The sequence below is a fragment of the Haemaphysalis longicornis genome, unplaced genomic scaffold (genome assembly GCF_048455015.1).
Source record: "Haemaphysalis longicornis isolate Haplotype H1 unplaced genomic scaffold, Haemaphysalis longicornis Haplotype H1 scaffold_1, whole genome shotgun sequence".
Lineage (NCBI taxonomy): Eukaryota > Metazoa > Arthropoda > Arachnida > Ixodida > Ixodidae > Haemaphysalis > Haemaphysalis longicornis.
Genome location: NW_027526203.1, coordinates 379662206 through 379675038, shown reverse-complemented (window position 1 = coordinate 379675038; position 12833 = coordinate 379662206). Strand labels below are relative to the sequence as shown.

The 12833-nt window shown below is 48.0% G+C and overlaps 2 protein-coding genes across 2 annotated transcripts in view; both read left to right on the top strand.

Moving 5' to 3' along the window:
- The window catches only part of LOC144155174 (putative ATP-dependent RNA helicase DHX35), a gene marked incomplete in the record, with an annotated part of 25093 nt that overhangs the window by 3623 nt on the left and 8637 nt on the right, over positions 1 to 12833 (top strand). The window contains 2 exon segments of the mRNA XM_077686456.1: positions 8773 to 8973; positions 12220 to 12307. Of these exon segments, the coding sequence (XP_077542582.1) occupies positions 8773 to 8973; positions 12220 to 12307 (289 nt within the window).
- On the top strand, positions 5421 to 8254 carry LOC144155175 (putative ATP-dependent RNA helicase DHX35). Its single transcript, XM_077686457.1, has 6 exons — positions 5421 to 5678; positions 5741 to 5877; positions 5964 to 6056; positions 7022 to 7099; positions 7165 to 7269; positions 8033 to 8254. Exons 1-6 carry the CDS (start codon positions 5636 to 5638, stop codon positions 8066 to 8068), a joined length of 492 nt encoding a protein of 163 aa, XP_077542583.1. The 5' UTR covers positions 5421 to 5635; the 3' UTR covers positions 8069 to 8254.

Here is a 12833-nt window from a genome sequence, read left to right as displayed (position 1 = left end):
AAAAGTAAGGCTCTGGAGAGGACCTCATGTGTGCCCTCAAGAACAGGCACTTCCGGACACACCCAAGGAAGCCTTACCGACACAGAGTGGACCACCGAATGTCACCCCTTGATCAGCCAATAACACCGGTTGAGGTGCGGGCTACCCTGGTCAAGATCCGCCGGAACACGCCTCCTGGCATGGACAAAATAACTAACAAAGTCCTGGCAAACCTGGACGATGCTTCCATCGTGGCTCTGGCCACCTAAATGAACGATTGCTGGATGACCAGCATTCTCCCGAGTTCATGGAAGGGGGCAGAAGTGAGATTCCTACCCAAACTGGGCACGCGCCATGCGTCGACAACCTCCGCTGATTTCCCTGACCTCCTGCATCGGGAAGGTCATAAAACACGTTGTTCTATACAGGTTGCCAAGGCACTTAGAAACGACAGGCCAAATGCCACATACCATGTTCGGATTTCGTCCGCACCTATCCACGCAAGACATCCTACTTCAACTGAAAGCCGACATCTTCGAAGCAGCCAGTAAGACCACGCCGAAGGCCATCCTCACATTAGACCTCAAGGGGGCCTTCGACAACGTGGCTCACAGCGCCGTTCTGAAGAATATCAATGACCTCGGCTGCGGCGAACGAATGTACGGATACGTCCGCTGTTTTCTCGCAGACCGCAAAGCTGTCATCAAGATGGGAGACTTATCCGACGTTTTCTCATGCGGAAGTAGGGGTACGCCGCAAGGCGCGGTTCTGTCCACAATACTGTTCAACATCACCCTAATTAACCTCCCGAAAGAACTGAGCAAAATTCGGACATCAAGCCACGGCATTTAGGCCGACGATATAACGATTTGGGTGGTAAGGGATCGCTGGGAACCATGCAAGGCCGCCTCCAACAGGCCGCAGAAGCTGTCCATGCGTACGCTAAGCAATGCGGCCTTACCTGCGCGCCTCACAAATCGGTGCTTCTCTTGTTCAGAAACGCCACCGTGATCCCACCACGGACATTCACGTCATCTTGGATGGCATCATGATTTCTCCCACTCGAAACATCAAAATTCTGGGAATGACCTACCAGGAAAATAGTAAAAATACGCAACAAATCCGGAAATTGAACTCGTCAACCGCTCACATCGTCAAGATGCTCCGTCGCATTGCAGCCAAAAACACGTAATGAAGGAACAGGACATGCTGAGTCTTGTTCAAGCTTTCGTCATTTCACGAATTACGTACGTCGCCCCCTACGCCACCCCCCTGGCCGCAGAAAGGCGGAAGATCGACACCATTATACCAAAGGCCTTTAAAACACGCCCTCGGACTTCCAACAACCACTTCTACGTCTCGTTTGATGGCGCTAGGGGTGCACAATACCATATACGAGCTTACAGAGACGCGCCTGAACGCCCAGAAAGCGCGACTAAGCGCCACCCCGACCCGACAAGACGGCAAGTATAGAACCTGGGATACGCCCCTTTAATGGAAATGGATACTGCCGAAGAGTATTCCTCTAGAAATTAGATCGAAGCTAAAAATTGCTCCCCTGCCAAGAAATATGACCCCTCAGCACCATGAAGGCAGAAGAACAGCCAGGGCACAAACCATTGAAAGGCTGTACTGTCACTCAAAAAACAACAGTATTCACAGACGCAGTGGACTACGCGAGTGCAAATACCACAACAGCGGTTGTCGCCACCCCCACTGGTCTTATTATACTAGTATCACCCTTCGCCAGGCTACCATCCTCGAAGCGGAAGAAGAGACGCTCGCATTAGCCATAACCCAGACCCAAGCCAAGATCATTATCACAGACTCGCAAGCGGCGTGTCGGAAGTACATAGCCGGAAGGATTTCCACGAAAGCCCTATGCATCCTAGCCCAACACCCTCCTGAAGGAACAATCAAAATCACTTGGACGCTGCCCACTCATCCCTTCGCGGCAATGTAGCGGCTCACGCCTGAGATCCTGCTCACCGGGCACCGCAAGAGGACGACGAGAGGACCAGACACTCACTTATTACATACGACGTCACCCAACACTACATGCTCACACGACGCACCTTCCCACCACCGGCAGAAAAAATAACAAAAGAATAACAATTACCCCCCCCCCCCCCCCGACAACTTCAAACAAACACATTTCCACATCCCACACGGGCTACACGCCTCACCCCACATTATACTACCCCCTGTGCAGGCACTGCGGCAGCTCAGCAACGCTCTTCCATATGGTTTGGACATGCCCTTCAAACCCAGACTTTGCACCACTTCCCAGTTCTACATACGAGCAGTGGGAGAGAGGACTTGCCAGCTCGGACCTAAGTAAGCAGCTTTGGCTCACTGAAAGGGCGAAGACGGCAGGCCGCACCAACGGACTGAGTGAGGACCCCCGCCCAATTACCAGCTCGATCTCACTGTTCAATAAAGTTTTCTCCTCCTCCATACTTTCGGCGATATACTCGGCCATTTCCGCCAGGATCGTGCCTGTTTCCCACCACCGCACGCATCATTCATTCGCAGGCATGCGGTCCTTCTCAGGCAGCTTCAAACACTATCATTCCCCACTCCGCACCTCATGCCCATCATATATTCTGCGGAACATAAAGACGCTTGCCCCTCTTTTCTGTAGAACGAGCCTCACTTCACCGTGCACACCACTTCGTCACGTCCAGTCATTCCGGCGCCACGTAGCTCTCATCCCATCCTTCCTAACATATCATCCTTCGCGGAGTGGGAGGCTACCACCTCTAGCCGAGCTCCCCTCGTGCAAGAAGGCCTCGCCCAATTGGCTGGAGACACCGCAGCGCGAGCTCCCAAAGCATCGGGAGCCCCAATGTCTTGTTGACTGAGTGAATAACTCAGTCGTATACAATCACCACATCTTTTGGGCAAAATAAAGTTACCACTACTACTACTACTATCCTCGTCCACAGTCGATGGGTACGTCAGGCGGGCGCATACCCGTGTTCAACACCCCATGGGGATTCTTCGTGCCTGACGCCGACGCCGTTTTTTTTTTTTTACTTTATGAGCCAGCATTTCAGGCTTTCAATGAAGTACATTTTGTGGCAACTTTTCATGCACTACCATCGTGCCAAATGTCACCCGCTATAGCCAAGAGGAATATGTATACCCGGAGTAAAGATGCGATGTTCGTTTCCCCGAAGTCCGGTGTCGGTCAGGAACCCAATCGGCCGGTCTCCGGTTCATTTGGCAGGAGGCTCAGCGGGCCGGTTGTGAAAGTTCCTTCCTACCAACAAGAAAGTTCTTAACGCCGGCTGCAAATTAATCCGTGTCATCGTTACCCACGGGTACTATAAGCTGGGCCTGGCTCGTCCCAGCAATGTTGTCGACTTGTTCTGGAGGCCATACAACTTGATCCTGGTGAGGTCAGTATTTCTGGGAACCGCGGCGTATGCCTATACTGCGCCCTCAGGAGATACAAAGACCCTCGAAGACTGTGAGAAGGCGCTGCAGTTTCGGCCTCCCGCGCACCACTTTCCACGTGTCATGGCGACGATGGGACTAAGGCGGCATCACGATGCTGTTGAGTCGTTCGGGAGAGATCTTTTTACAAGCCCATCTGGGAGGACGCCAAAATAGGGCTACTCGCAACGTGCTGGTAGGCATGAAAAGGCTGAGCAGGCACCAAAGGAGACCAGCGGCAACCTCCATGTACCGACTGCAAAGCAATCCACCTGGGGCTCGAGTTCGTAGCATGCCCCTCTTGGAAGGCATCGGTGCATGGTGCAAGTATGGCCACCACTGCCGCAACATGAACTTTCCCCGCAACTAAGCCATTTTTTTATTGATTGATTGATTGATTGATTGATTGATTGATTGATTGATTGATTGATTGATTGATTGATTGATTGATTGATTGATTGATTGATTGGTTTAACGCGCCGAAACTATACACAGGTTATGAAGCGCGCCGTAGTGGAGGACTCCGGATTAATTTTGACCACCGGAGGATCTTTAACTAAGCAATTTACCGGAGGCAACCAGAAATGAGGTCCTTCGCCAGAGCTTCACGTATGAACTGGCCATACTGCTGAAGAGGGCAACGGGAAGCTAACTCATGATTGACGTATGCACTTTTGTGGGTTCTTTTAAGTGCTGCATAGGGTTTCTACTTTGTACCTGGGTAAAAATTATTCCTTAGAATAAACTCTGCACCGTCCACCGATATTTAAGCGAACCTTACTGTGAGAGGCTACTATGGTTAAGATACTTTGGCGGCTAGGTGGTCTTGTCTGTGTCAGTGATTTCCCTAGACACACCCAGGGGGGGGGGGGGGGGGGGGGGTGTAGACACTTTTTAGCTTTCCTGGACCCCCCCTTCCTTGAATCTCTAAATTTTACTCATGTCAACTCTTGTATTAAACGACTGGGCAGTTTGGTCAAGCCCAAATAAAAGGAAGAGTGAAACATCACGTTACCATCTAAGACGAGACAGAAAGAGAAAATACGCACCTGTCTACTTTAATTCAAGGGGTGTACTTCCAACCAGGGAGCAAATTTCTCTGAAAACATGAAGCCTCATAGGAAGCTTTAGCTGCAGTGGACGTCAGGAGAAAATAAAAAAGGAAGGGATGTGGTTCGAAGCACGAAACTATAAATGGAGGATGTTTTTAAATACAAACAACGCTAATCAATCTTGGAAACAAGTAATACAGCCTAAAGCCGATTTTCTAAAGAAATTAAACTGAAAAAAAAAAAAAAAAAAACATGTGTAACGGGGATGAGCATTTGGTTAATAGACATCTATTATTTAACTAGTGGACTAAAAAAGAAACAGTTCGAGTAGTTTATCTTATCTTAAAGGTGGAGGGTTGGAAAAGACCAGCCGGTCACTAAGCAGGGACTGAGTGGCGAGCAGAATCTTGCGGGCCCACTCCGGCCATATCTCCCAGTCCCATAGCATTGCTAGGCATCCCCAAGCCTGCAGGCGAGGGATGATTGACGGAACGGCTTGTGCGCTGTGACGCCTTGTGCAAGAAACGGATGCAACGTCGCCGACGGCTCTCCTGGATTTGCATCAACCAACTCACGCCGGGCTAAACGCCAAACCTATCAGTTTTACCCGTCACGGGGGCTATCCCAATGGCAGTCACCTGCTCTTCTTGGAAATGTCGCGCAAAACAATATAACACAGAAGAGGAAAGCTCACTCTACATTTCTTCCCTTTAATACCAGTTTAAATTCCGCGCACTCCGGAATCCACAAAAAAAAAAAAGCCATCGCCACGAAGTATTTGCGTTTCATGCATTTTTGTAGGAAATTTTGTTATGTTTCTGTTTGTTTTAACTAAAAATGCTCTAAAAACCGTGCGAAAATTTTCAGATCCAACTATAATTGCGGCTGCCGTGGCTACTGGATACTGGATCAGCTATTTACAATACTGTACAGACGCGCATGTTTTGTTTGCGAAACCGGCAAAGCTGCTGGCATCTCTTGATCCACTGACGTTCTCGATCGCCGAACTACTAATGAATCTCCTCTAAGATTCACATTAGCAGCTTAGTTGGCCTTGCCTTCTTGCTGAGCTTGACCGGTAGCGACATGTTGCTCGCTTTGTTTGCAGTACGATACTACGCCAATACGAGGTAGTTTGGGACCAAGCTTACGACTCTGAACAAATGATGAAGCCAATGTTTCAGAGACCAGTGTTTCAGAAGCCAGGTAAGTGCATTAAAAGCAACCTTTACCGCAAGCCGGGCTGACGTCCTTTGATTTGGTTGCAGGAGGAGAGAAGGAATTCCTGAACGAGGAATGGATCATAGAAGATAGGAGTGGCAATGCGGAGTACACAAACTATGTGTACAACCCTAATGTGTCCCTGTCCATAACCCAACAGAGAGAACAGCTACCCGTATTCAAGGTACCATGCGTGGTGTAGAAAATCGCGGCCTCTTGGGGCTGATTGCTGCTAGTGAATTTAGGACTTGTGGTTTTATCGTATTTCAGAGCCGCCTGGATATCCTGTACCTTCTTGAAAAGAACAGGGTTTTAATCGTCACTGGTGAAACCGGCAGCGGTAAAAGTACACAAATTCCGCAGGTGAGAGGTTGTTTAATGAGCACGTAGTAGCTTGTGAATGCATTCCTTCCGAGATCAAGTTGCCGCACTCGAAAATACTGTTCGCCAGCACGGCGGTGCCTTTTTTCAAGCGTTAGTTATAGAGGATGCAGTCTAATTGTGAACTTGGATCTTACTTTTGTCTTCTATCCTTGCTTACACGTTGGTGTTTAAATAAATCAAAGAGTGAAGTGTCTAAAGGCACGTCGCATGCACCCGCTGGTATATTATGAGCAGTCCAGAGGCGCTCCACTTGCCGTCCGCTTCACGCTACCATAGGGGAGAACAGTCTGTCTTGATTTGTACTGCATTGGCCAAACCGCTTCCCCCCATAGACTAGCCAGAGTCACTGTTAAACTCCAACCAAAGCAAGGAATAGTAACTAAATAATTAACAGTGACTCTGGCTAGTTCAGTTTGCAGAAGCAGTTTGGCCGGTTGTCTAAAACCAAGACAGACTGCTCTCACTGCGAGTTGTGCATGGCAAGCTTGGAGTGCATCAGGACTGCTCAGGGTACATCAGCGAGTGCGTCGCTGACCAGTACTGGCTATGTCCGACTTATCTAAAGATTCCCAATCTTGTGTACATTCAAAGTCTTGTGTAATTCGTGCATGTCCATTCTACCTTTAGCCATTGGGATCGTGCTATGTCCTTTAGACACGATGCCAGAATCTCGGTCCTGGATACCTCTTGTGTACCTTTATCATCCTGAATTGGGTTTGTCACATAACCTTTAGACACAGCGTTTAAGAAATGCCACTCCCCTCCCTTTTCCAAAGCTGGGTAAAAATTGCACAAGGTGAGACAAAAAAGAACGAAAAAGAATACGTTCAGTGACCAACATTGTTATGTATTTGGAGTTCTTCACCAACTGTATGACTGCATATTTTTGTGCCCTTGAAATCTCTTATCGAATTTTATAACTTTATTTCTTTGTGCAATTTCAGTACTTGATGGAGGCAGGTTGGGCACGCAAGGGCCAAATGATTGGTGTCACTCAGCCCAGAAGAGTGGCGGCCATATCGGTGGGTATTCCCCCACTAATGGCATTTCGCATTTATTAACGTATTCTTTTTCAAACTTTTTGCAGTTAGCGAAAAGGGTGGCTGCGGAGAAAGGTTGCTTGGTGGGACAAGAGGTTGGCTACTGTGTGCGGTTTGATGACTGTTTTGACAAGGAAGGAACAATGATCAAAGTACGTGAAAATCGCTTTTTTGACATTGTCACTTCTACGTACAAGAAGAATGCACCAGTGCATTTATCGCTTTGCAAATGCTGTGGTTGTAGATGCTGACTAAAGACGGAGGTGCCAAGGTTGTTTATGCCACAATGTGTCTCTGTCCCTGCCAATGCGTGCTTTTCATGCGGTGTGCATGTACTGGCTCACTTGTCTAGCTGTGCATGTGTTTGTGTGTTTTCATTTTTTAATGTGAGAGCACCCCTCACGCATTACTTGGCTCAGTTGGAGAAAAATAGTGGCATCCTCGGAAAAGCGTGTCCAAAATGTGTCATCGAAAATTCCTTGTCTGTGACGGCCTAACAAAACACACTGAGGTGGGTTGGGCAGGGACGGTGATGGCAGCCATCAGTAGCTCACGGCCGATTCAACGATTCCCACGTTGCTATGAACGGGGATATAGCTGTTGTTAGCTGTAACGTTATGCTTTGGGTCTAATATTGTCAACCGGTACCTACAGCGTGATGTACAATGAGTTTTACATTGCTTGGCACATTGTGTGCTTGGCAAGCTTAACAGTGTATCCACTCGGGTGGATGGGCCAGTGACAATGTCAGCTGCTATCGGAAGCTCATGGCTGATTCACCGACTGCCAATTTGGCTGCAACTTCAACTTACCCACCTATACGTTTTCACAACTCAGCGAAAAGTGATACTTGCACATTATCACATCATAGGGGAAAGTTTAGGTGCCCCTATAACCTTTTATTGTTTGTTTCAGTTTATGACCGAAGGCATCCTTGTTACGAGATCATGACAAATCCACTTTTGCCGTCGTACTCTGTTCTTATGCTTGATGAAGCCCATGAAAGAACTCTCTTGACTGACACAACCTTGGGACTCATGAAGAAGATACTTCTTAAAAGGCCAGGACCTTCGCCTGATCATATCATCAGCAACACTGGAAGCAGAAGTTCTCAAGAATTTTTTCCAAAGTGATGTTGAAAGGTGCGGAACAAATTTGTATGTCTCTCTTTTGCTTAATCTAAGCGCCAATGAAAGGTGAATGAAGACTGATAGACGGGGGGGTTTGACTAGCATGTGACTGAAATTAAGCTCAAATCATTTAAAGAAAAATTCGTAGATTAGTGGTGATAAATAAATGTTGACAACTGCCCTTACAATTAGTGACTGGCAGGTACAGCCGTTGTTTATATTTGCCTGGAACTTGTAAAGTGTTGCAGTATTGCTAGTAATGGTGTGCTGAGTAGAGCGAAGTCAAAATAGCAATCTCAGATATAAATTGAAAAACAACATTATTTTAATATCGTTTTTTTATTTGAAACATAAATGATGCCTAATTAAATCTGGTGATTATGTTAAGCTGCATTTCAGATTACTGAACATCATATAATTGAATTCAACATTCAAAGTATGTTTGCTTATAAGATGTGATTTATTTGTACTTCTTTGCATTTTCAAGTACAGCTAACTGAGAAAATTTGCCTACCTTTTTTTTAGCAAGCATATCTCATCGGAGATAATGAGCATCCAAGGGAGAGCATACCCGGTTGACATTTACTACCTGGCTAATCCAGTGCCAAATTATGTCAAGGGAGCTGTTGAAACGGTTATGAAAATTCACGAAACCCAACGCATGGGTCATGTGCTGGTGTTCCTGACTGGCCAGGATGAAGTGGAAGAGGCTGTGAGTCTTCTGAAGTGAGTGTGACTGGAACATTTTATGTATGGATGTAGCGATGCCGCTCGCTTGGTTAATACTGTCACAGAAGATGTGTCCAAGGAGCCCTCTAGTCCGTCACTATAGCAGGCAGGTAAAGCGGGTTCTAAAGCAAGCCTTTTGTGCACACGTGGTGCGGTGCATTGGTTGTCACTTGCACTCAAATGTAAAGTCTACCGAAGTGTCCAGAGGGGTTTTCCAGGAAGGAGCGAACGCTCGGGCAGTCAGGTATGTGACATTAAAAATTGGGGAAACCATCGGGTGATGTATTTTGCAATGTACTTCGCAGTAATCTGAAAGCTGCATTTGCTCACCCCTCGTCCCTCTGAATAATGTTGGTGCCTTAATTAGTTTCCCACTCAGTATGTCATATTGTTGGGCTATTGACTTTTGTGTAAAGCAGACCCGCCGCGGTGGCTCAGTGGCTAAGGCGTTGCACTGCTGAGCACAAGGTCGCGGGTTCGATTCCCGGCCGCGGCGGCCGCTTTTCTGATGGAGGCGAAAAGCTAAAACGCCCGTGTGTACGAGATTTCGGCGCACGATAAAGATCCCCAGGTGGTCAAAATTAATCCGGAGCCCTCCACTACGGCGCGCCTCATCGCCTGCGTTGCGTCGGCACGTTAAACCCTACAATCCAATCCTTTGTGTAAAGCAGGAGCACAGTATCAACGGTGCTGCCATATCTGGGCATTCTTTACAAAATCAGCGAATGATGTGCCCAATAGTGCATGAGTGACATTCGGTTGTGGTTGCATAGCTCATTTGACTGTTCGCCATTTGCCTCACTGTTTTCCTAAACGTGATGGGGATTCTGTTAGGCCAGCACACATGGGTTCAAAAGTTCAAATTCAAACCAGAGTTTTATGTGCCAAAGCTACTTTGGGCTATGAAATGCGCTGTGGACAATCCTGCATCAGATCTCCATCCCTAAATCTAGCGGCATTCATCTTCGCATCGACTGGTCGCCTGGACACGAGGAGTCCTCACCGGGGAACCAGGCAGCCCACTCGGCTGCACGGGAGTGTATAACCTCCAGTCCTCTGCTGCTACCCGACTTGGCTCCTCCGCCTCCTGAGTCATTACCGCCAGCCATACAGATTCTACGGTACAAAAAAGACAAAAAAGACCGCCTCAAGACCCTCACTCCAACCGGCTTTTTATCTGCTCTACCCCCGCTCCCAAGATCAGCCGAAATTTTTATGAACAAATATTTTGCAAATGCTAGCTTAACCCCAGAGACATTCCGTAAATGGTACACCGCATCCCTGCCGCCTCGATGTCCCTTCTGCGCCTCCCTCACACCCGCCAATCTCCAGCACCTAATTTGGCACTGTCCGAAATTCACGCGTTACAGAAACTTCAACCCTCCTCCAAATGCCTCCTCCTCATACGTAGACCATCGAACACTGGAACCCTCCACGCTGAGTTTAATTGCGCACTACTCCCTAGAAAGCGGTCTAGCGCAAGCAGTTTAGAGCCGTGAGCCTGCTCTCCTCACCCCACGTGGCCTCTTCCGCCTTCGTAAGGAGCCAACCAGCTTCAACTTGAACGGTTTATTGTCAAGATGTCTCAAGTTACGAATATTCCACCCTCTACTCCCACTTCCCCCACTTGACTTAGTGTCTTCCTCATGTAATAAAGGCTATCTCCTCCTCCTCCGTGGACAAGGGCTGAAGGTGCACTTAAACCACCTGAGATCCTTCAGCGTGTGCTGAAATCTCCTTCACCCAGGCATGTTTGTTTACTCGGTCGATTAGAAAAGTAAAGGACATTCACTATGTCACATTACACGAATGCATCATCAGCCGGAAGCGCTCTTACCTTAAGTGGATATTCCAGAGGCACTATGACCAAAGTGCTTTGGCACCAACTATACAATTGTAGTCCACACCTTGCAACTTACGTGACAGTTCGGCACAAGTCCAGGAAAAGTTCAGCACAGGGTGCCTCAGGACACTGTCATTGTGCACTGTGTGCTGGGTGTGTGCCTGTGCAGAGTGGGCATTGGTTTGTGCAAGCTTCAGTGTCATCTCGCCATTGTGAGCAGAGGGAACAGGAAGGTTGGGAGGTCCGGCGTGGTGACTGGCCAAGTCCAGCCTTGCTGTACAGCCAAAGCATTGATGCGATAGGCAGAAGAGGCAAACACATGGATGTGGTCTGCCAGAGCGGCTAAAAGAGCGGGAGAGCCTGCTAGCTTTTTAGTCACTCTCATGTGAGGCCACGTGCCATCGTAGTGTCCTTTGTGGTATCCTTCATAATGTGTTTCGAATATGAAGGGTTTTCCCCAAAAGGGGCATTTTTTGCGCCTTGGCCAATCCTGCGACGACTAAGATGATGGGTGTAGAGCACTGGCTGGGCCAGCATAGCTCGTTGTTCCGAGTGCCATGCATGCACGCGCACTGGAGGTACGCAGCCCCCTGCTCATGTTGGGATTAGCTCTACTGGCATAGCCATCGCAGGGTGATGCGAGAAAGTCATAAATGCAGTTGACAGTGTGAAAGCATCCACCGTGGCCTAGAATTGAGGTGGCAGCCTGGTGCTGAGCAACATGTCTTAGCCACTGTAGCAGGCAGTGCTCAAAGGTTGATGTTGCCAAACCCATTAGGGTTGCCACCCTTCCCAGAAAAAAAAAACCGGCCCTTCGGGAAGGGGGGGGGGGGGGGGGGGGAGGGGGAGGGGGCATGGTATATAGCATGTTTAATTTGTGTTGAAAAAAAGACGCCATGTTTTTGACATTCAGGGCCATTCATTTTAGCGCTTTCTTAAAGAGGAATAAACGTAACCTTTGTACTGAAAGTGATTGAGAGCTTGGTTATTGCTCTGTATGTGCTTCACTGAAAAGTAACTACAATTGCTGACCACGGCAACAGCATTTCGTTGTTTTGTTTCTCCCTTAGGTCCCCCTCCAGCTCAGGCAGCGCGCTCGCCCGCGTATTTGCTCTGCTTGTGTGTCTTTGCGCAGCTTCTCGACTCACATTTATCGTCTTAGTTGTTGAATTGACGCTGATAAAATGCCAAAACGGACATAATCACGACACGAGAGCAAAAAAACCGGCCAATGACGGCCGGTTTTAAGTATGGACCGGCAACCGACCCGCTGTTCCGAACTAGAGATGTGCACTGTACTGTATTGCAGCACTGCAAAAAACATTGCTGTACTTACATTTACAATGCGAGATCTATAGATGCAGCAAGTAAAGTTATAATACTGTACATTTTTGTTTCAGAGAATATTCAAGGAACACGAAAAATGTTCCGGGTGTTCCAAGCATGTATGTCTTGCCATTGTATGGATCGCTGCCCCAGTCCGAACAGGTATGAAACAATTTTGCAGCAAGATTTTTTTGCAAGATTTGCAAAATACTCATTCTGCCAATCTTCAGAATGAGTATTTTTTCCAAGATATTCTCTTTAAGTGAAAAGGAAGAGGTTTTAGCACTAGTAGCAAAGTTGAGCCTAAGAAAAGAAATTTCAGCAGTCACTGGCTAGTTGTTGCTGGTAGGTCACTGACTCGCTGGTGTGTGTGTGTGTGCACGCGTGCGTGCGTACGTACGTGCGGTGCGTGTGTGTCAACAGTGACCTACCTGTGAGTCACTGAGTGGGACATCACTATCATTGGTGACCCATGGAATGGTGAGTCTCTAGTGGGTCACCAGCAAATGAAGTCGTCGCTAAACACCATACAAAAGTACAAGCATCGAGCTGTGGCTCCCATACACTGCTGAGTTCACCGTGGGTGTTGCAGTGCTGTCACACTATACTCGGTTACAACTCAAGAATGGCACCACCTCATGTAGTGTATCACTCCGCCAAAGCGCCGGACCCGTGACGGCAGTGCACG